At 41.3% G+C, this 24237-nt stretch overlaps 1 protein-coding gene across 1 annotated transcript in view; it reads left to right on the top strand.

Moving 5' to 3' along the window:
* Positions 1-50: 50 nt before the first annotated feature.
* SVIL (supervillin) overlaps positions 51-24237 on the top strand; it is a 145465-nt gene continuing 121278 nt past the window's right edge. Inside the window, exon 1 of the mRNA XM_019531203.1 lies at positions 51-75. Within this exon, the coding sequence (XP_019386748.1) occupies positions 54-75 (22 nt within the window). The 5' untranslated portion in view covers positions 51-53. The remainder of the gene's footprint in view (positions 76-24237) is intronic.

The following is a 24237-nucleotide window of genomic DNA, read 5'->3' as shown; positions in this document are numbered from 1 at the left end:
TCGTGTGGACTGGCTGGTAAGGCTTTCTGCTCCTGAGATACAGAAGTGGGGTCATGATTCTAACAATGGATGCTGGTAAGTTGTGTTAAGCTTACCTTTTCCTGAATAAGAGCACTTCTCTGTGGAAGGAACAAACCTAGCAGCTGTTTTCAAAATGTTTTAAGTAATTCAGTTTTGTGTGTATTTATACCAGGCTTCCTAAGCTGTAGAATTCGGTCTTGTATGAGTGTAATGCTATAATTATTCCTTAACTGTTGGTATGTATCCTCTTTGGAAATCTGAGTCCCTGATACCTCTGTGAGCGTCTCCATTAATACGAGCTCTTCTGGCTTCATTAAAGGGACAGTCAATGAAACGGTCACAGCCAGCCCCAGGGCCTTGGGAGACCAATTCTTATTTCAAGACCAGCAGAGATGAGTACCTATGAACGATCTAGAATAAACCATCTGCATGTTACACCTAAGAAAGAAACATAAGGTAGCAGACAAACAATGAAGTCAAGACATTACTTGTAGTTCCTCAATTCCTCAGCTTTTTGAAGATGCTTTGTCCTGTGTTTGGCGGGGTAGGAGGTGCTCACCGCACTCCAAAATGCTCCGAATCTGCTCATGTTTCAGCTTGTCAGAAAATGGGTTCTTGCAGGAGTACTTTTTTTTTTCCCCCCCTTTTTGTGAGTTCTTAAGTAGGGGTGCACCAATAGAAGTTTTTGAGGCTGATACAGATAGCTGATATTTAAGGAGGCATATCAGCTGCTACCGATCTGATTTCTGATACAGCATGGAGAGTTGGTACAGCTAGTAAGTCTCTTGTGGTGGGAGGGGAGGGGAAGGGAGGGAAAGATCAAGGCCCACACAGTGGGGGAGTGGGGCTGGGGCAGGTGCTACCTGGCTGGGGCAGGGCGGGTAGTGGGACGGAGCTGCAGCTTGTCGGGGGGGGAGAAGGGCAATTCCCACTGCTGCGTGTACCCCGTGAGGGCACGGGAGGAGTGGGGGAGTGCGTGTGCTACCCAGATCTGGTGGGCTGCTGCTGTGGGCTGGGCCTGGGACTGTGCCAGGATCTTCCTGGTTGGTGCTGGGCCAGGTTGCGCTCAGTGTGGGCAGCAGCACTGGGTGGGGAGTTGCAACCATCCCAAACTTTGCTGTAGTGCCCCTCCAACCCCCTCTCCCAGCACTGCCGCCCATCTGCCGGAAGTGCAGCATGACCCAGCCCCCACCAGGAAGAGCCCAGTGTGGCCCCAGTTCATAACTGCAGCCGCCCTGCTCAGATCTGGGGGGGGACATGCCCCCCTTGCCCACCTGGAATGCATGCAGCAGCAGGAGCCGCCTCCCTCTCACACCCATCGGATGAGACGTGGCTGGGCAGCACCTGCCCCAGCCTGTCCCACTTCCTCCTTCATGGAGGGGACCTTGATCTGCTCCTTCCAGTGCCCCTTCCCTCACCCTTCCCTGTCTGCCACAACAGACTTACCAGCTGCACACAGCTCTTCATGTTGTCACTCTGCTCCTCGCTGCCTATGTACTGTGCTGCAGCTGCACACACGCACGGGCCATTTATCGGCTACATTATTGGCTACATCATGTCCATTTCCAATGCAGTAAATTTTCTTTATGTTGGTGCCAATACGATATCAGACGTCTATTCCTGAGTTTGGGAGCAGCCTTTAAAATCCCAGCCACCTGGGTGGTAATAATAAACTGTTTAGCTGTATAATGAAATGAGTTGAGCTCAATCCCATTCCTTGTGGAAGGAACTGTTTCTGTGTTACAACTGGCATCCTTAAAATTCTTCAGTAAAGAAGGCCGGGGTTTATCTCAGTAGGCATAGGCAGCAGAAGACCAGGGCTAATGAGGGTTATTCTCCCCTGCCCTCCCCATACTAATTTCCCAGTAGCTGGTGACAGTGCCACTGCCATACCCCGCTACTGCAGCAGCATGCCCAGCGCCCACTCTGCACACTGTCACCGCAGCACCAGTGTGCACCAGCCCCATCAAGGCCCTGCGGTCAAGTGGGTTCACCCTGCACCACCCAGCCCCTCCCCCAAGTAATATTTTTCTCCCTCTGCTTATGTGGGTAAGGGCAGGGCAGAGAGCACCAGTGCTTCTGCTGTACCCATGGCTACAACCTCGATTTATTGCTTTCAGTTAATTGAACACATCTCACCGTATTTTAAAGCATGTAAAAAAATGAAAGAGAAACTGAAAGAATTATCATAGTTACTCTTTATGCTGTCTCAGGACAGGAGCTTACTTGGGGGAGAAGGGAGCCTTGTAAGAGTAATGTTTTATTTTTGAATGTGGTGCTCAAATTGATGCACACATTAGGACAAATCTTACTCAGGACACTTTGTACATGTGGGCAGGGGCAGATCCAGGATTTTGCAAAAGGCATGCAGGAGCAGCACCTGGTATTACAAGGATGGCAGCATCTCCTGCTCCAGCCTTTATCTTCCCCTTCTAACACCCCCCATGCCTCTGGGGACATTTTAAGTCCCCAAAACATGTAAGACTACACCCCCACCTCCTTCCTGTCCATGCTCAGAGACCCCTAACCTCCCAGGTTGTTCTTTCCTACTGTCTAGGAGGCAGGAGAAGCTCCAGCTGGACTGTGCAGGGCCTAGGTTCATATGGGTGCCAAGTGTGAGAGGGACTTCCCTTTCCCCGTGTCTGTTCCTGAGGAGACTGAGCAAGGAGAGAGAATCCACACTCCCACTATTAGTGCTGCTGTCCCCAGCTGAGCCCAGCCCCTGTGCAGCCCAGATGTAAGAGACTAGAGCAGCTCTGGAGCTGCCCTTGCCCTCCAGGACAGCAGGGAATGCAGCAGCAGGTCATGGAGACGCAAAAGGGTAGAAGAGGAATGAGGGAGGGGATGTGCCTCTGAGCACAGAGGTGAAAGGGGGTGGGAATTTTTACTTGCTTTGGGGACTTAAAAAAATTCCCAGAGGCTTCTGCTGCAGCACAGTTCAGTCTGAAAGCGGAGTATGGTCACCACTGCACCACCTCTGGGTATGCCCCTGCATGCAGGGCAGACACTTTTCCACCTTGTAATGGAAAGTTGACTCTCGCTGATATTGTGCAGCCGGTTTTATTTGCATTAACGTTATCAGGGGTTTGAGGGGTAAGCTTGTCTCTTGTTTTCTGCCTCAGTAGTGCAGCTTTCCTCCTTAAGCAACTCTGAAGGGATTGCAAACTTTTGTTTAATCCATCAGCATAAAATCAAAACTTGTCTAAGTGGTCATGACCAGAAGTCGAGACTTTAAGCTACGCTAATGGTTATAGAGAAGTTGGAAATCGGGTCCTTGCACCAGTGAGGTTTCTAATCAAAAGTGATGGAATGCAGCATGTACAAAGAAATTGAGGTGTACTTGGCTTTTGTTCAGGCTTTTGGGATTTTCAGCTTTCTATACTGTTTTGCTCACTATCTCCTCTTCAGTACAGTTGCATCCAAAGGTTCCAGTCAAACTCAAGGCTTTTGTGCAAATGCACACACTATTTGTGTCTCATTTACAGATGGGAAAACTGATGCACTGAGGCTAAAGTACTTGCTCAGAATTGCAAGGAGACACTGATGTAGCCAAGAGTCAAACTCAGTTTTCCTGAGACTCAGTTCAATGTCTTTCCCATGGGATTTTTACTTCCAAGTTCAGGAGTTGAGGTTTCATGGAAGCAGTTTGTGTGGAGGCAGGAGGGAGAGAAGAGTTGTGTTTTAGTGGTGTTCTTGTTCCTTTAGTTTTAAGGGTGGACATGAGAGAGAGTAGTAGGGAAGCAGTCTCATTTAGTTTTAAAAATGTTGCATCTAATCTTGTATTTTCATTTTAAAAATATTTTTAGCTGGTATGTCTTTTTACAGTGTAAGAAACCTATAAGTGTATCATACTACTTTTTAGTTTGTGTTCAATGAAATCTTAACTCTTACATTTTTCTATTGGGACAGTGTCGCTAGCTCTATTGTCCCACTACCAGAGGTACGGCAGTCATACAGCTGATATTTTTAGAAAGTTATGTTGCCTTGTATTGGTAATAAACAAAAATAGCCAGCAGGTTCCAAAATGTCCAAGTTCTTAAATGGTAGTTGTTTGCACTATTGTGGGGAAAACATTTCTAAATACTTAAAAGGAGTTGGCATACTCTAATCATGATAACATGCAGTTCCTGTGACTTTCTGCAGAGATAATATTAAACTTACAATATTAAACACAAGTGTTTTTGTTTTTTAAAACAAAGTGGGAAAATAGGCAGTTTAATACTTGTATGACAACTGCATGAGTTAAATCTGATCTGTTGCACCTACCTCATTGTCCCTCTGTTTACTTATTTCAAATAATATTTTGGTCTAGAAGTCTGGGTCAGTATCTTGTCTTGGATGTCATTTTGTTAAATTTTTTCTCAACTACTAAAATTCTTCTTTTTTGTTTGTTCCTTTAAAGAATGTCTTTTATGCAAGTGAAATCCTCACTCGGTATTCCTTTCTGTTCCATCCTGTTCCTCTTCCATATCTCTTTTTTGCCTCTCAGTCTTCTGTAGTTTCTAATTTCTTGTAAGGGTGAGACTGGGGAGAGAGGAGGGTGCGAAATGAAAGTGGCAAGACAAGAGTTGACAGTATAATTGGACTTGAAGCGGCTATAGGCTGGGACGGTTGCAACAGCTGATCTGATCCTTCTGAGTTTCCAGAGCTATTTATGGTAGATTAGCTATATCAAAGCTCAACTGTTCAGCCCATAAAAGGTTGGTCCTGTGTGAAATTGCCACACTGCTTTTGGCTTAGTCCTCTGAGGTTGGGGAGCCTATAGTTTTATGGGGATAAATCCAGTGATGGATGGAAATGCTAAAAGCAGATCTAGGAACTACATTGTTGAGGACTTCAGATGGCTGAGAACTTTCAAAAGACTATTTTTGCTAACAGTTTTTAGCTTAAGCACTTTGGAAGCAGCTCTTGGAATATAGCTTTGCATATCTACTGCATTTGGTGTGCACATGCCATTGGAAAGCACCATTCTAAATTTATCCGACTTATCCAAATCATCTTGACTGCAGATGTACTTGCCAACCTTGCATGCTGATATTTGGTAACTTGTGTGATGTGTCACTTTTGTTTTCTTAGCACCTGAATGATAGCCTTTTTGGAAAGAGATTTTAGAGAAGAGAGAAACCTCTCCGGAACAGTATTTTGGAAATCTAACCTACTGATTTCAACTCTTTTTGAGCCAGTAGTTCTTAGTAACTGTTTTATGAAGACACCTCTTTCCTTTTCTTCCGCATAAGGAGACTTTTTTAAACCAGATTTTGAAGTAAGTAACTCACAATTCTAAGAACTTGAAAGTAAAAATTTCAACAGTAGTTGTCTGAATATTTGATGCTTTGTCAAGTTGAAATGAATGGGTTTATTCCAGGCTGTGCATGCCAGTCACTTAGCCTTCCTTGAGGTTTCTTGCCCTTTTTTTGGCTTTGTTTTAAAAGATGAGTTCATTCTATGGTGAATGGAAAGTCTGTTGCTGACTGGCTTAGGTGGGAAGTTTGATGCTTCTTTATTTTTAGTGTGTGTTTAATTTGTAAGCTTCGGATTACAACCTGAGACTAGGAATGTTGTATAAACAAGGTATTTCAGGGATATCTTCCTCCCCTCCTTACACCCCACCCGTCTTCCTGAAGTGGTTGGTTCTGAAGTTGCTGTATAATTCATGATTACAAAATATTTGACAGCACTCCTTCCTCTGTAGATGCACACTTGGAATTTTGTCGGCATACATATAGCCAGACTCCAATTTCCTTTCTCTTCGTGTCCTCTTAAAGTGTCCAAAAAGCTTTTGCAGTGAAGACGCCCTGAGAGAGCTGCTTTTGCTATCGTTGCACGCTATTGTAGGGCATCAGCTGTTGAATGTATGGGGCTTGTTCTTTCCTTAAAGGATGCCCTCTGGTGTTTTAGCTTAATAAATTGAAAAACACTGACAAAACCTCGCTATGAAGGAAATATTATCCCAATTTTAAAGATGGGGAAATGGAGTGCCCTGCATTTTTGCCTTGTGAGCTAGGGATCATGAGTTGTTTTTCAGCCTGTCCTTGGAGTGTAACCTTTCCTTCAAATAGCTCTAGAAATGTGTTTGTTCCCTTAGTACTTGATATTCCTGTTATAAGCTCAAATTCTGTTCATCCGCTTTGCTGTACTGCATCAAGTGAGTCCAGATCTAACTTTTTTCTATGTTTGAAACATGTAATGTTAAAATGGTTAATGAATGGAGGGAGAGAACTTTTTTTATACAAAAGCTCAGTTTCTATACCTTGTGCTAACTTAACAGGGTTTTCATACTTTTTAATACCTACTTAAAACCTACTTGCATAAACTAATTTTGTTCCATTTATTTTGTGGAAGGGTGGGTGCTTCCCATTGGAAAATGTAGGCAGTTCCAAAACTCGCCCCCCCCCCCCCCCCAAAAAAATCGAAACAAACAAATCATGGCATCCCACAATGGTTGTTTGCCATGTTGGGTTTTTCTCATATGCACACATTCTCCCCAGCTTTATTAGCTTTATTACAATTTGGTAATCCCGTTTGCATAGTCTAGTACGAGTGGATTCTTCATCAGATATAACATTGAGGTTTTAATCAGAGAAACCCTTGCTGCTTTGCCCAACCCTATTGCTTGTTGGCTGGCTTTAAGAAACAGCTGGCAAATCTTTGACTGCATTAACATACCCCTGCTGTGCATTTGTATATCTTCATTAGAAAGTGAACAAGGTTTTGGATTATGTTACGCTTAGCTCCTGAATGTGTGCCTAAAATTTGCTGCTGAGTGACTCCAAAAAGGGAAAGGAGGGTTTTGAAGAGAGAAATGGAGGCTGACTAACCTTTCGTCCTACAAATCAAGCATTAGAAAGGTTTATAGCACCTTTTAAACATCCAAAGCTGTAGTGAGATTTAGGTACTGGTGCAGATTCAGGGGTGACTGTCTTCTGCAGAAGGATTGTGCTAGAATCCTCAACCCTAGATGCAAACCCTAGTACACTGAAGGTGTAGGTGACCATTTTGGAAAGCATTTTGATTTGAAAAATATTGTCATCAGCTCTTTCACATGCAACAGATACTGAAAGTACTAGGAACTGGCAAATCCCTTTGCCTGCTGTCTGTGGGAGATTTGGTTACAACCAACTTGTTAAGTATTACTGCTTCTACCTTTCAAAGGAGTAGTTTTTTTTCTTCATCAGAGTTGCATTGCATAGGAATATCCTGAACTAGGAGCCTTATCCAAATAATACTAGAGCTGTGTACTGGATACATTTTTTGTATGCGTCAAACTCCTGACCCTGGTTTGTTAGAGAAAAGAGACTTAAATGTCCATTAAAATGTCCAAACTGAAGTTATTTTGTCTTCATTCCCATATGCAGAAAGACTCAAGTCTAAACTTGATGCATCTGAAGCCTCTAGGATCTTCTCCAGGAGAAGTGGTAACTTTCTTTTTTTTATTGCAAAAGCCCAATCAGACCCAATCTGTAGTGAGATGAGCTAAGTGGTGGCTTATATTAAGAAGCAGGTGTCACATGGGAGCTTTAAAAGATGACAGCTTCATTTTTGGATGTGAAGAGTCTATGTACATTGCACACGATGGACTATATGTTGTAATAATAGGTATCACTGAAGATTAGGAGCCGAAGTTGCTTCCCTTTTTATGTTGCATGGTTATAGGTAGACATAACAATCATATTAATATCAAAGGATACTATTCATGGCACAGCTTGTATCTGCCTGATTCAGTATTTGTTCAGTTGATGTGCATTTCTGGCTGAAACATATTTTTGTCCATATCCTATAAGCGTTTGTATAAGGGCTTTAGTACATTTACCTATGCACAGAACTGACCTCATTAAATTGTGAAGTTCAGTTTTTATATAAAGAGAATTTCGCCACCTTATTTTTTTCCTGGTGAAATGCGTCCATTGCTGCTGTTAACCAAAATAAATTTAAGACCCAATGGTGTCGTACAGTTTCTGCATATTTAAACTTCCATTGTCTTAAAATATTTCTCCTTATTTATGAGTTTGTCAGCTAATGACAGTTGTGAACTGCAGGGTTTTTTTTAGCTTTGGAACAATCAGTGCATCAGGATGCTTGAGAGAGCTCATTTTCCAACGACGTTGCTTATGATGAATGGCATTTTATCCAAACTACCGCTGTTTCTCCTTTGCTTCTGTTACCCACTTGGCGCATATTCCTCTTCAAGGAAGCAGCCAAAGAAGATTCTCTCCCTGCATGAATACAATATATGTTACTTCTTCCACTCACTAATTTAGAGAACTGACACATCTGGAGGTCTCTGCTTTTGGTGAGCAGAGCACATTCCAGTTGGATTCCGCCTTCAGCAGATAAGAATGCATTGGATAACTAGTGATAAAAAAACTCTTATGTCATTTAGTTGCATGATATTTGTGTTCAGTGCAGTCTTTCAGAGGAGAAAACAGGACAAGTCTAGTTTTTAAGCCTTTACTAATTGCTCCATTAATAAAATCCAAACCAAACTTTTTTGATGTGATATAACAATTCCATATTTTTTTACAGCTAAAGCAAAGCCTGCATTTTGAGATTTGAAAGCGTCCTACTTGCAAATCTTCCCTTTTAGCAGTGCATCTATTTTGTCTCCAGCTTTTCAAAATTTATCCTGCAAGAATGCAGTAAAACATATTTTATGTAACAATAGACCTGGACCCTAAAAGCATCATGTGTTGCGCGTATTTTTACTAGCCCAGATATTTCAGAGTGAGGGGTGGAGAACAGGACTTATGAATCTATTTTGCAACTAGTGTGCAGTCCACAAACTATTTAACATATAACATAGACTAATGAGGTGCTCATTTAATGCTTTCTTGCAGATGAACTCAGTTCAGGTATTTGGATGAGTGTTCTTTAGATTATTGTGGGGAAAACTGTATGCCAAAGAATAATGGGTAGTTTAATTCTGGGCAAATACTGTTGGTTAATATCCAAAGTCCTTGGTGGCTGTATCTGCAAAATCTACCTCTGGAAAGAGAGGGCACTCAACTGAGAACTGAGTTGTTTAATTTTGTTCACTCTTATCAGTCTTAAATGTAAGCTAGCTTTTTAGAAGATAATTGTCACGCATTCTGCTATAGGGTGGTGGTGAAAATTAGTGTTCCAGAACAAAATGTAACACCACAAAGGTGTGTTTGTGCTTTCTGAGTTTTCTCTCCAGGCCTCCCATTTCTGACAATGTAATTAACATGCCAGGAAAGACCTGGGCAGCACTGTGTAAACCTTAACTGACTGTAAAGGTTGGGATGACTATATTTAATTAAGGAAGCATGATGCACAAATCCAGTATTCTCAGGTATGTTCTCATCTGGCATTAACTGAAAACTTGAAAGCATGATAAGTTCTTACCAGACATGATCAGGCATCCAGCTGCTGACTCTTCAGTTGCAACTGAACATTGAAATGTTTTGTCCTGCATTAACACAGGACTACAAGTTAAGAGATCTGGGTTCATTTCCTGTGAAAAGTGCCCCCACCACTATTTTGAAACTCGGGGGTGCTGAATACATGAGACACTGCAGCACATTGTAGTGTTCCCTTTAGATTAGAATGGATCAGAGCACGTATAGAAGTGCCCAGAGACCAAATGATCTGGTGAAATGTCCTCTGAAACATTTGTAAATGAAGATGTGTGGAGGAATACTGCGCTCTAATCAGGGTTGAGTCAAAAACTTAAAGAACCTGTGGAGTTGCTCAAAGCACTTGGATAATGAAAATGTTCCTGGGGCTGTTAAGAATGGCTTGACAGAACAGAGTTAACTGCAGAGGTATTGGAAATGCAAAATTCCAGATTAAAAGGGTGGGAAAGCTCTGAAGTCTAAACACAGTGTTCCATGTGTATGGAGTATTTGTTGATAAATCAGTGTGCATGATTAAGCCTCTGTTTTGGCTTATAGATTGCTTTATGTAAGTATACTATTAATTAATTTTACTGTGGTCTGTTCAACAAAACGATGTGAATGTTGAAATGTATGATGCAAGTTCTGTTAGCAACATGGCAAACGACTTGTCTCTTGCACCATTTGTCCTGGACGATGTTTTTACCTTTTTTTGTTCTCTTTTTTCCCCCCCTAGGATTGCTATTTTTCTCTACTAATCTTGTGGTCATATTGTCCATTTCTTTAATTCACTACTAAAAAGAAAGGCTGTTATTGGAGATTTAAAATACCATACTGTAATCTTATACTTAAACAAAAATGGTTGTAGGCTTGCATCTTGGTTTGGAGAGAACAAAGAAACTTGATCTTGAAGGGTGAAGATTTAAAAGCTGTTAGTTTGTGCACAGTCAGCTTTTTCTGGACCTCTGGCCTGGGCTGGATAAAATGTATAATAATAATAAAAAAAAAAAAAATCTGTATAAACAAAAGTTTGGCATGAGTTAGTGATCCAGGTGCAAATGACTTATTTTTTTCATTTCATAGCAATTTTTAGGTTGACTGAAGCTAATGTTTCTGCAGGGACTAGTTGCTTCTATATTAAATGACCAGGTACCTCCTAGATCATACTAAAGGCTAATACGTTATTATGCTTCTGTGACTGATTTGGTGTTGCCTGTAATAACTGTCTTGATTTTGGGGTTATTATGTTTGTTGAATTAATCCATGCAAACAGTAGTGGGATTGTGAAGGAATGCAGTTGTGAAGGGGGAGGTAAATGCAACTATACATCTGTTACTAAACACTTGGAACAATGCAAGAACCATTTGTTATGTTGGCTTGGCTTGGCTTGCTTCCAGACTAGTCCAGACCAGGGAATCTTGGTCCCTGTGAAAAAGCTGTATGTGGTAAATGGGGCCAAAGGAGGCTGGAAGGTTTTAACTGAACTGTACATGTCTACTTGAGTGGGAGACCACTTTTTGATATTGGGACCTTAAGTTGTCTAGAGGGAGCCCTAGCATAAACTAGACCAACCAGAGTCCCCCCTCAGGGAGATAGATGCCTTTTCCTTTAGGTAAGGACAGTGGGCATGAACAACTTCTGGATGATGAAATCCTTTTCCTGCTATGGTCTGCTTTGTTTCTCCTGTGCCAGAGTACTGTGAACAAGCTGTTATTTAAAGAAGTGTATTCTCTGTTACGGTAACTTACTGCTAGAGGCTTCTAAAGGAAGAGCTGCGGTACCTGAATGCAGTTCGAGTGTGAATGGTTGGTACATAGGGTCAGAAGGTACAGTACACAATTTGAGTGGATGAATTGCAGTGTTGCATCCCAAGAGTCCTAAAAACAGGAGGTTTGATACCTGAGGAGTGCAGTCAGACCAGAAAAGGAGCAGAGGTGTAGTTAGGCCTGGAGCTATGATACCTTTTGTACTCTGCATTTTGAAGATGCCTTTTGTTCACTCTCTGCTGGTGTAGCCATTACCCTGCTTAACTGTGGTCTACAAAGCTTGACCTCTTCACCTGGCTGCTTAGTATGGCAAATGGTTTAGATGTTAATCAGCTCTTAAGTTGATTCTAACTCTGAGTTTCCTTGTAGCTTGAGACATTTGGCTTGATGTGCAATGTTAGATTAGGGTCACATGACCGACCATAAATGCTAGATCCTTGCATTAAATACAGTCTCCTAAACAGCATGTGGGTAGAGTGCAATTAAAATTTTAAAATGGTGCTTCTTGTTTCATAACCAGCTGTCTAGCTAACAGATCTGAACGTTGGAGCACCTTGGCTGGCTTGATGCTTCTTCTTCCCTTCAGCCATGTTTGTCTTGCTCAGTTTGGGCAGGCTTTTGGTTCAAAGGAATAGCTTACCAGTGCATCTGGGATGAAGTGTTTAGCCAAGAACAATCTGGTTGGTGGTTCTGTTTCCATGACCATTACAATTGTAATATCTGTGGGCTCTCCAACTTGGGAGATAAGCTCTAAAAATTAGGAGATATTTGCATAATGCAGGACCCTGGCCTAGGCCTGTGCAACTGTATCACTTTGTGAAATCTTCTGTGATGACAGTCATGACACAAGATTGGGGTCGGATTAACCCGTTAGTGGGCCCTAGGCAAACAAACTTGTAGGCCCCTACTTAATACTGTATAGTTATGTTACTTTTCTCATTCAATTGTAATATGTAAAATGCACACAACTGGGCCCTTTCTCTTAGGGCACTAGGCATGTGCCTAGTTTGCCTATGCATTAATCCAGCCCTGCACAAGATAAGGGGCTTAAGTCTGACAATGCTACCCCAGTCTACCCTTGTTTCCACTTATATTTTTAGTTCTTAAGTCTCTAAATGCTAAAAGCACAGCATTGGAAAGCAACACTTCATGTGTTTTGCAATGGGAGCAGCAAAGTTTAGCCTTCTCCTTCATGGACTCTCGAAGTAAATGATTTCAGGAACCATAGAGGCTGCATAATATTTATCCTGTCCAAGATGTGTTAAGTAATAATGCCACTATACTTTGACTGGTTTAAGTCTCAACTGAAATTCTGCATCAGAGTTTGGGTATAGCACTGTAGGGAACATGTGGACATGTCTAAGAGAATTCAGGGTCGACTAGTGAAGTGTTAGAAGGTAAACCATATGCAGAAAGCCTGAAGGAGTCAGGAGTATTAAAGAAAAGGTGATTTGAAGGGTCTGAATACTTCTTCCCCTAAATACTTTTAAAAGGTTGCTTGCTATTTGCTTAAAGTCTACAACTGTTCTTTCTCTCTAGTCAGTGAAGGCAGGACAAGAAACGATGGAAGGCAGATGCAGGTTGAAATCTACTTGGGATTAACTTTTGTCAGAGCACTAGGTGCTGGAGGTGCCTAGGAAAAATTGTGGAATCTCCTTTTCTGGAGGGTTTTTTTTTAAAGCTGGATAGGTTTGTCAGGGATAATTTAAATACATAAGACCTGCTCTAAGGCCAGGAGTTAGACGAGAAAACACTTGATGTTTCTTTCATCTCGCTGTTTCTCAATAAATATTCTGCTTTGCAGGCAGACTGCTTGTTTTGGGCTGCTTACAGACATGGGGAAAAAAGCCCCCAAGCAGTGCTTTACTTTCAGATTGGTGCACCTCCAAGCTGAGTGCAACACATGCCCAGAAGAGGCATTGTAATAGTTTGACCCAGCTTGCCTAGTGTCTGTCTAGATCAGGCACTTCAGCGGGGGGTTTTGGCGCTTTTATGGCTCCCAGTCTATATAGGTGCTGCTGGGTCAAATTAACATGCTTACTCTTCCAGTCAAGTGCTGGTTTTGTGTTTTGTGGGGATGGGGAGAGGGGGTCATGTCTGTTAGTGATGAAAAGTTGTCCCTACCCCCTGAAGTTCCTGGTGTTGCTGTAGCCTGTGGGTTGCTTATGGCTAATTAGAAGTCTTTCTGTGTTCTGCAAATGATAGTGGGGATTGGGTTTTGAGGGTAAATGGCTGGGGAAGGAGAAACACATACTGCCAAATACTCTGGTCTAGCAGAAAAGTAAATGGAAAGAGTCCAGCTTAACCAGAACAGCATGATACCTGGTTAGCACTGCCCCCTGGGACCACCAGCCATAAGCTTTCATGCTGTGAAAAATTATTCCTAATTTTCTCTTTGAAAATTCTAATAATATATGCAGGGTATGTGTTACAACATCTAGATTTCTATACACAACTCCTTTATCATTTTCTCCCTTTAAATTTTCTCCCTGCCATTTGAAGAGGCTACGGATTAGCTGTGGAGACCACTTTAAATACTGGCTTTGGCATGATACTTAGGCAGCAGTAGGAAATCTGGCCTTTCCAAGTTCACTTCTCAAGACATCTCAAATATTGCTGTTACAGGAAAAGTGATAAAAGGGGTGATTTTTTTTTTAAAAAACTTTTATGAGTTACTGTTTTTTTATGGAGGACAGTGCTGGCCATATTTATTTGAATAGGAGCTGAACAAAATTGTATAGTTGATGAATTGCTTTACAATTATTCCTTTGGTTGAGTCTGCTGTCAAAGGGCACCTAGTATGTATAAATGCACCTGAAAGAGCAACATGATGGAAATCAGAGTTTTAGACTGCTTTGACTGGGAAAAACTGCTGTGTGATAGAAATAAGTACTACAGTACTTGACTTTCAACTTCCTTCAAACTTGCTGTGACATGAGCATGACTCCTGAATAGCTGAGCAAAATGTGGCTCTAGTGTTCTAAAACATTATTTTAAATTGTCCTGGATTCACAAACCTGGTTTCTGATTTAGCAATACAATTAAAGTATAAATAATTTTCTTTGAGGGAAATTTATTCTATAAATAAGAACACTTTTTGCTTTCTAACTCTCCCATACGCTAGATATCTGCCTTATACAAACCAGCAGCTATTGTAAAATTGAGCTCCTTTTGAATTTTATTTAGTCATTTATTAGATGTCCATGCTGCCCTTCCTGAGAGAGACTCGAGTACTTTGAACATAGGCTCCATGATGTAGTGTGTTATGAATTAAACCATTGATGTGTAACTTCATTTAACCTTATTTAATACTGTCAGCAGATGGTACTGTTGTGGGCATTGAACAATGCATCGCTGTCATATGAATTATTCATTTTATTGCTTTTGATATACAATTGAAAGCTGTTCATACTTCTTAGTACAAAACTTCATGGAATAAAGTGTCTCGGACTTTATTTAGCTGCTTGCAATGTTCCAGTTTTTCAACAGGCTTTTAACATGCATTGAAGCAAACTGAAAATGTAAAAGTTTTCTAAACAAATCTCATAAGATACTTGTGTGAGTTGCTTGGACTTGGCAAGAACTAACTCTGGTCCTGCCTTAAATTAAACATCTTTTAAAAGCCATGTTAAGGGAGTGGAGCCGGGGGACATAAGGGGGAGAATGAAACTGGTTTAAACACCTAAAATAGATGAAACCTGTGAAGAGACTTGTCCAGCAGGGGGATTAAGAAGCATCCTACTCAGTAGCATTCAGGTGTCTGCTGTGACTTTTTTAGTCTGTGTAAATCACCTACAGGGAAGGACCAAGTACAGGCTAGATGTATTTTCTGACAGCATAAAATTAAGTTTGTAATAAATACATTAAGTAAGCAGCAAGAATAATGAAAGGATTTGGAGACTACACTTCAAGGGATTTATATAAACCCCGTGATATGGCAATGCTGGCAAAAGAATATTAATGAACAGGCTATTTAAAATTTTAAAGAGAACCTTGGGGGGATAATGACAAACTTGAAAAATAATCCTAGACATGGCAGAATACTAGCTTAGAATACTAGTCTGATCATTGCATTGTCAAGGAAACTATGGTAAAATTACACTGTGTGAGAAAAGCCCTGCTTAGAAGTTACGTTATGTATATGTTCTAGGTTGTTTCCTGAACTAAGTATAATCAGTGTAGTGAAATGAAGTGTTTACATCCAACTGTAAATCGTCTAATTCAACCACTGAGAACTTGACCTTTCTCCCTTTTGTACTTGTGTAATTGGGTTGGTTATAATTGCTGGTTTGCTGGCCCTGGGTATCCCTTTGGGCTGGGAAAGAACATACATTGGTTACCCTCTAGGAAATTGCCAATTAAAAAAATAGATAGCCTTAGGTTTTTGAGGCATTCACTAAAATAAATACAGGGAATACTTGAAATATATTAGGGCAACCTTCATATTTATCCAAGGCAAAACTAGTAAATACTGAGTGTCTGATGTGTATAAGGGAATTTTTCTTCCTCTTCAGAAAGGTAAGGAAGTTACCTGTGGTTGCATGTCTACAATGTTAAATGTATTCCTCTAAAAACTGTCCACAGGCTAAAAGAGAAGTCTAGATTTTCCTTGCCAAAACAATGACAAACTGAGTTAATGGATGTTTTTATAACTTTGGTATTACCTGTACTTTTCACATTAAATGTAATGGCAAACTGTGGAGAACATTAATTATGGAACAAAAGTTAGGGCAAATTAGCATACTTATTTTGGTCCAATGGTAAGATGAGCACTTGAAGATTTAAAAAAAAATTAGGCCTGGTTACATTCCAGAACTTAATCTACTCCATGTAGCAAGCTTTAATCACAAATTTCTACTGGTTTAAGTGACAAAAATCCCTCAAAATAATGATATGCTTCACAATAGCTGTAAACAATTCAAATGAGGAAGGATCCTATGGGAAATATATTTTTACATATGGTATCAATTACACTGCAAAACCAACAGATTCAACCAGTCACTTGTTCTGGGTTTCAGATGAAGCAGAGCAGCTGATTGTCCTATTTCTTTTGCCAGGAGGAGTAACAATACAACCATAATAAACAGATGAGGTAGCTATGCAATTGCAGGAAAAAGAAATTGTCTGAAAAAAGCAGCAAACTTTTAAAAACAAGCTAAATGGATTCTGAAGGTTTGGAAGGATTTGAAATATAGTCCTATTTGAAATATATAGATTGTGTGAATCTGACAGATAGCATTTTTTTTTTTTTTTAAAGACCATAAACTCTTCAGTAGCCAGAAAGTTCAAATGAAAAGTTGTGTGTCTGGAAAAATTCCCTCTGTTAATTATAGCATGTCTTTTATTAAACTTAAAAGAATATAACATCAGAGGAACTTTCCCACCAGGTGGTAAAATGCAAATGAAACCCTCTGCCAGCTGGTCAGTTTTATTACATTATTAAGGGAAGGGAAAGGACTCCTTAGTTTTGTCATCACCAGCATAGTGAAGAGAGAGAAACCCTGAAGACTTCTAGAAGCTCTTCCATATAGTTGTCTAGAGATACTATGCTAGATGAAAGGGCTGGCTCTTCAGAACAAGGCAATCTTTGTAGCAGTTGCCCTCAGAAACCGTTCATCTGCTTTGATGCTTCTAGCTTGGAGAAGACAATTCACCTACATGGTGCTTGATTCTGTTTTTGACGAGTTCTAAAAAGAGCATTAAAATTTATTACTGTCCCATGGCTGCCCCTCTGAAGCCAGCAAGTGTGAGCTTTTGGAGGTTGCGCATGCCTGGGCCAGGCCAGTTCTGCTCTGTGCCTCTACCTCCATGGGGCTCCCAGCAGTCCAGCCGGGAGCTGCAGACAGCCCCATATGATCAGGCCAGGTGGACTCCAGGTGGCTGCATGCAGCTCCCGGCACCCCATCCAGGAGCTGCATGGCATCAGGCGATCTGGCCTGACTGTGCCAGCATGTTGGGCTCCTGGCACTGCAGGTGGGAGTTGCATGCCAGCAGGGTGGGCTGGGCTGGCTTTGTGTCTCCACATGTGGCTTCCTGCTGGAGTGCTGGGAGCCCCGCATATAGGCATGGAGTCGGTCTGGCCCAATGACGCGTTATTCCCCACAGCTCGTGGTGCTCCAGTGGGGAGCCACACGCCATTGGGCTGGGCTGTACTGGCTCCATGCCACCATGTGCAGCTCCTGGGATTCAGCTGGAGCCACGTGCCACCGGGGGGTTCCATCTGCTGTGGGTCTTGTGCGCCCCGAGGGCCTGCTTCTGCTGGCAGGGGCTGTGCACTGGGGAGGGGGGTGTAGCGGGAGGCACACATACCCACCCACAAGCCACACATGTCCATACCCCTACACCCCCCACCCCAATATACAAGAGTAAGACTTTATTTTGAGCTATTATGCAATCACCTCTGTAAACACTACACAAATGCATGCAAATCAGGACAAAAGTATTTTTTGACATTAAAATTATGTTTTGGTAGGTGTTTGATTTTTAGTGTATGATTTGGTTTTTTGGTTTTTCTGGTTCCAAGATGGCAAATCCCCCTTCTTCCCCCCCCCCCAAAAAAAAAGTACTTTTTCTTCCCCCCCACAAAAAAAAGAAGTACTTCTGGGGGCAAGGGGAGGGACTCCTGTTGGCAAAGGTCAGGGGTTAGGGATGGGACTTCCAGTCCCCAGATGGCGACCAGGGTTCAGGGCACCTGCCAAAGGACGCAGCTACACTTGTAGCCCTTGATAGCCAAAATAATTGCCCACCCCTGCCTTAGAGACTAACTTGTTCATAAAGGCATGAGCTTTTGTAAGCTACAGCATACAGTCTGGATCGCTTTTTATTACCTGGTTTATCTTACCATCAGACAGTTTGCGGTGGTCTTCATTGCCAGGCTGAAAAATCTCCCTTCACTCCTCCCACTGGAGGCTGAGAAAAGTATGTGGCTCAAAAAATCCATATACCGCTATAACCCAAGGCCAGGTGAAGTTTGAGGTTGAACAAGTTCAATTTTTACATAATGCCTCATTTTACTTTGGCCTTTTCAGCTGATGCCTATTGCTGAGACTTCTGGAGAACAGGAGTAGAAGGAAATGAAATAAACTAAAATTGACCAAGCCAGGTATCTTTTTCAGGTAGGTGGGCTGTCCTGAGGCATGGTGTTGCAAAATTAAGTTTGTTATCACTTCCCAACTTTGCAGGAGAACTTGGAGTGTGGGGGGGAGGGGCAAGAAGGTCCCATGGAGGTCAGTGTGTTAACTGTATAGTTACTTTGAAGGCCTCCTAATTTTGTGCACATGTTGGTCTTTAAGTACCTGTCTTTATCCAAGCAGCAATATTCAAGCTGACAAATAGATGTGTTGTGTAACAAGGCATTTGTGTTAGTTACCCAGCTTCTCCCTAATTGTTCCCTTCCTACCAAGCTTTGTGTCTTTCTCCAATTCAGCTGTAAGCTCATCAGGGCATGGGCTGAGTAGAAGTTTTGTATGACACCAAACTCACTAGTGCTCCAATACAGAAGGAATCTGGGGTAATACAGATAAAAGGATTTGAAAAGCACAGCATTGTTTTTGTTTTTGTTTTGTTTTTTTAAGCCAGCAAGTTGCTTTTGAGAGAGATTACTCCATGCCACTTTGGCATAGACCTAGTTCCTGCTATGTTAGACATCATAACACTTTCATAGGAAAAACATAGATTTCTTTTTAGAATAAGCTCAAATTCAGCACACTTGTATGACTGGAGTTAGAAACAGCACTTGGCTGTGTGTATTGTGCCAAGTTGTCATTCATTTTGCCAAGCTGTTGCTAGTTTACACGTGGCCGAATACCATTTATGAAAACAGCTATGCCCTCCGTGCTCTTGCTTTGTCTCCAAATAAAGGCACATCTGAAAAGAGGAGCTAGGCTTCCAGCTTTTCAGACCTTGAGAGAGAGGACCTTTACCATGAATTGAATTGAATAGAATTGACTTGGCTGCAGCAAACTTCACAAAAATTGATTTAAACTATAATCTGTGTAAACGTGTAGATTTGTGTATTTTAAAACAGAATTTCTATGCATCAAAATCCATTTGTTGTACAGCGTAACATGGAGGCCTGAGATTGCCTCAGCAAACTCCTTAAATGTCTAAACAAGCATTGTTTAAAAATCTCAAACAGTTAATCAGAATGCTTGCATTCTTTTGGAGAGTTTTACTGATAGGGTGAGCCTTAACTTGCACATGAACTCTTCTCTGCATCAGGCTCATATGCAACAACCAGAGCATTCAGTGTTGTGGAACGCTGCGTACCCTGAAAGGGACGCTGCATCAAACCTATGGTAAGACCGTCTTTTAGTCTTAGGTTGGGGATTATCTCGAGGCATCCATCATCCTCATTGCTAACCTTTTCTTAAATGTCAGTGTGTTTCTTTTTGTTCTGAAAGACTGGGGGAAGCAGAGCATATAAAGATGCTGTGCTCTAGAAGGCAAGGTGCTAGCATTGGAGACTCAAAAATGTATCTTGTATCTAAATTTTATGTTGGCATGTGTGTCAGAAGTGGTGTGGGGCCATCTTGTTTTCAGTGGTCATATCTGACCCAGTTTTTGCTGGGCTGAATAATGTATTCACATCTAACTTCCCGTCTCTCGTGCGTTACATTTTCCATCATTGATTGATTTTTTAGTAACTTTAAAATTGTATACTACAGCACATTATAATCTGTAGTTGTACAGATAGTGGTTTAAACAATTTGGAGGGTGTGGGTGAGGGGAAACCCACTTACTTCTAAAACCAGATACAGAACTGTGCTTCAAGAAGCCCTAGATGGTGCTAATTATATGTAATGCTAATTAAAGACTGACTGCTTCTGAGAGGCATACACTTGTGTAGGTGACAAGTGCCACTCTGCCCTGCCTTTGTATGATGAGAGTTGCATACCTAATTACCTCTCTACTTCCTAGAGAAAGGATTTAGTTCTGCATTAACTTTTTTCTTTCTGTACCAAAAGCTATAATCTTCCTGCCCTAGCAGCAATTTGAAGAGGACTGTCTGGTTTTTGGAGTGGTTGGCTAGAATGTGAAGTTTGTTGAGGAAGTGGTTGAAGAAGAAAAGAGGTTTGAAAGGATGTAAATGTATGATTTTAGCTAAGATTTTTAATCTTGAGAGAGCTGCAAAGAACACTCTCTGGTTTTGGGGCAGCCAAGACAAACCAAAAAAGGGTTTGGCTTTATCATTAGTTATTCATAAACTAACAAGAGATGCGATAGACCTTACCCAGTGTCCAGCATACCCCATCCATGGTACTGGCACTACCCCTGTCACCACCAATATACCAATATTAGTTTTAACATGTAATATTTTGCCTCATGTTTTTTCACACCACCAGTGAAAGTTGCAATGGAGGGTATTTTTGTACAGAATGTGGGCCGAGGAATCGGGGAACAATTCCTGGTTAAAGAATCAGAGAAAAAGGGACTTAAGTGCCGCTTCATTGCCCAAGAAAGCCTTAAAGCCGACAGTTATATCACTTACCTTAAGAAGTAATCACTTGTGCATTCATGCAAGCAAAACTTGATAGTAATACCTGCAATACTGGCATTTGGAAACTCCCAGTAAAGTGGCAAGGTGACAAAGTAAGCTCCTCTGTTCCTCAGTCACTTCCATTTAGTACTTCAAGCCTGTTTCATTGCTTCTTTGTTATACAGTGTACCAGATTCAGAAACCTGAGACGTGTCTCTTTCTCTGCTATTACCTTATGGACAGCTTGGATCCAGTCTTTTCTTGCATTTCCAGCTCCATGATTCGGAGGCCCCACTTCAGTCCTGTGCTCCTAATCTGCCTTGGTAGTTAGTGTTGTCATCATGTCTCTCAAGTAGTAATGAAACTTTCACAGCTCCCTTACAGCCCAACCTCACTATCTTCATTTTATGTGCGAGGAACCTTTGTGCATGGAACCTAGTAAATGGACTCTGCAGTGCCTTTATACCACAAGATCACCTATTCTCCTTCTGACTCTACATCCTCCATAAGAAATCAGGGTTTTTTTAAGGCTGCTTTTCTTCTACTTCACAGCCTTGGGATGACGAGCACATGTATGCACTACATTTGAATGAAACATTTTGGCCCCAAAAGTGTGGGGGGAGGTGGGGGGAGGACGGGACACGCACAGGATTGAAAATGCAAGCCATATAATGAAATGTTCCTCCTTTTCTGTAAAGCTATTGTTACTGTTAGCTTTTTTTTTTACTATTAAAATGAGATGGTGTGCTGTCCAATAAACTCCTGATGTAGTGTCCTTTTTAGCAGCCCTCCAATATTTTGGGTTAGTCTTTAAAAATGCATTCTAGTGGTCCAAGGTTACTTGGATAGGCTTTCCGTATTTTACAGCGCATTGTGAACTAATACAACTTCTGGACCTTCTCCAACCTCTTCTGTATTAAGCCTAGACTTTGGGTCTAAGCTGCTGATTCTGGTTTCAGAATTCCCAGGAAACACAAAGAGCTGAAGAAAATGTTGTAGGCTTAGCAATGATCTCACTCACATCCCCCATGCTTTTACAGTATTTGGTTCTTGTACTGAATTTGAATGCAAGTGTGCTTTCCAACAGACTTCAGAATACTACTTATAGTTTCACTAGAAGCTGTTGGAGGTGATCCACTTGCAATGCAGATATAAGATATGAGTCATAACCTGGCTTGAGGCTTTTCAATTTATTTAACTCTTTGAGAATTCTGTTTTGAGGGCATCAGTCAAAATGAAACGATTTTAGTGAATGCTTTTGTAGCACCTCTTGTTTTGGAGGTTATCTGTGGGAGTCTGTATTACCCAAGTTTTCTGTTGTTGTTTGAGATTAGAATACTGCTTTATCATCCCACACTGCATCACTAAAAAAAAAAAAAAAAAAAAAAAAAGGCTCTTTAAAGGGTGGTGAAGTCTGAAGACTGTAAAATATTTTGTATGAGGATTGTTACCCTGATTTATTTACATAATATCAAATACTGTTAGGCTGAAATAACGTTAGCTGATAGCTTTTAGAATGGGGCCACAATGTGTGGGAGAGCCGTTCTTGATTGTATCATAAGAATCTTAAATATCTTTCCAAGGGTGTGCCCTTCAATAGAATTTGTCTTGTACTTTTATAGATAGAACAGGCCAGAAAACTGTCCCATGACTTGAGATCTCAAGGGATGATTGGGTACATAAAAGTTTGTGCTTTGGCTAACGAGAAGAAACATTTGAGGTGCTGAACAGGAAATGCCTACCTTTCTCCCCTGTTGTGGGTCCCCCTTATACCTGTACCACCAATTATTTTACCAAAGTCTGCTTTAGAACTGCTTTGGAAGCTGCCAAGTCATGCCTGACTCCTCTTCCACTTTAGTGTGCATATACTCGGCAGTCAATAACTGCAGTGTAGTGTAGATGCAACTGAGCTGGCTTTAAACTAGTTCTGTCCATGTTCTCAGGTGATTTTTTTTTTTTTTTTTTTTTTTTTGCAGTCCATGCCATCATGTAGACTGTGACTGATTTTTAGCAGACTTAGGTTGAGTACCTGCTCAATATGCTGTGGTCACTTCTGTGCAGATTACCTGTTAGTTGCAAGTGTTTTATAGCTTATTCTCCCCTCAACCCCTGAATGCCCCTTCAGTACCCTGTGCCTCACTAGCTGTTAAACACCAACCCAAGTCTGTACATGATCATATCCCACTTGTAGAATGTACACATTTTTTCCATATTTTTAAATAAGCACTTTATTTCACGATCTCTCTTACAAGGAGTCCATCACAATGGAGCCCTTCATTTAATTGATTCCTCAAGCACTTGATATCTATGCTACTGTAATACAAACAATAAAAAAATCCCGTGTGGAATCGTTCATTCTCTTCCAGCGTGCATATGCAAGTTGGATCTGTTTTCCAGCTCCTTAGGAATGATTCCATACTGTCAGCACACGTGTCCTATCCATCTCTTCAATGAGCACAGCATTCTTTCGCTGCTATTTGTGAGTTGAACAAGTTGACTGTGAAACAAATTCAGCTGGAGACATAAAAGGCCTACAGAACTTCATATTTTCATTATCACTTTTTGATTGTAGACTTAATCGACAATATGCCCTGTAAGGCCAATTTTATTGTGCTGTCTTTATGACTGAGTTTCCTGAACCTTGTCTGGTGAATGCAGTGTGAGAGATCACTATACTAAAAGATGCTACTAGAGGGGAGAATGAATAGAGCGTTTATTAAATTGCATGGGATGATGCTATCTATATTCAAGGACCACTGAAATGAGCTTGGATCCTGTCATAATTCAGCTTGTGTATGAAAGAACAATAGAAGGTGCTGTTCCTCCATGCCACAAAGGCCCTCTTTGGCTCTCAGTGTTCAAGATACAGATACAACAAAGTGTGGCAGTGTTGGGGGGGGAAGGGGGTGTTTTGGGGGTTTCTGATTTTTTTTTTCCCCACTTTTATTTTTTTTTTTTTAAACAGTCTAAAATGGTCACCTCTTGGGGAGTGTAGTGGGAGTGAGTGTAAGAGTTCCACATGGACTACAAATGTAAATGATGGCATACGGGGATTATAATGAAAGCAGTTATGTATTCTCTGCTACCAGGGCAGCAGTCGCTTTTGAACTACTCTTAAGTTCAAATTTTACATGCATTAAGAATGCAAAAAGCATTCCAGCCTCTGTTGGTATGCAGTGCAATAAGTGTTCTTGGGTGCATTGGGTATAATTGAGTGCTGAGCACTCAGAAGTCTCTCTAGATTTCTGTGTTTTATCTTGGTGATTTCTGTATCAAATCTGGTCTGTTTCCAGACTGCAGTGTTTTGATTGCCAGCCATGTGATTTCAGTATGGACTTTGAGTCAGGTTAGGGTTGTTTGTTCTCTGCAAAAAAGTTTTGTAAGCCAAATTAAGATATGTAACCTGTTGCCTTCATATTGTGACAGAGCAGTGTTTCTCAACCTTTTTGGTATCAGGACCCATTTGTAAATATCTATGGCCAGTTCCAACTCAGTGACCCTCACTTCTGACCCATTGCCCCCACCCATAGTTTCATAGTTTCATAGTAGCTAGAGTCGGAAGGGACCTAGGTAGATCATCTAGTCCGACCCCCTGCCTTGGCAGGAAAGAGCACTGGGG

This window comes from Crocodylus porosus, unplaced genomic scaffold (genome assembly GCF_001723895.1).
Source record: "Crocodylus porosus isolate Cpor-Errol unplaced genomic scaffold, CroPor_comp1, whole genome shotgun sequence".
Taxonomy (NCBI): domain Eukaryota; kingdom Metazoa; phylum Chordata; order Crocodylia; family Crocodylidae; genus Crocodylus; species Crocodylus porosus.
The sequence above is the reverse complement of the archived record's forward strand: the minus strand, read 5'-3'. Positions and strand labels throughout refer to the sequence as shown.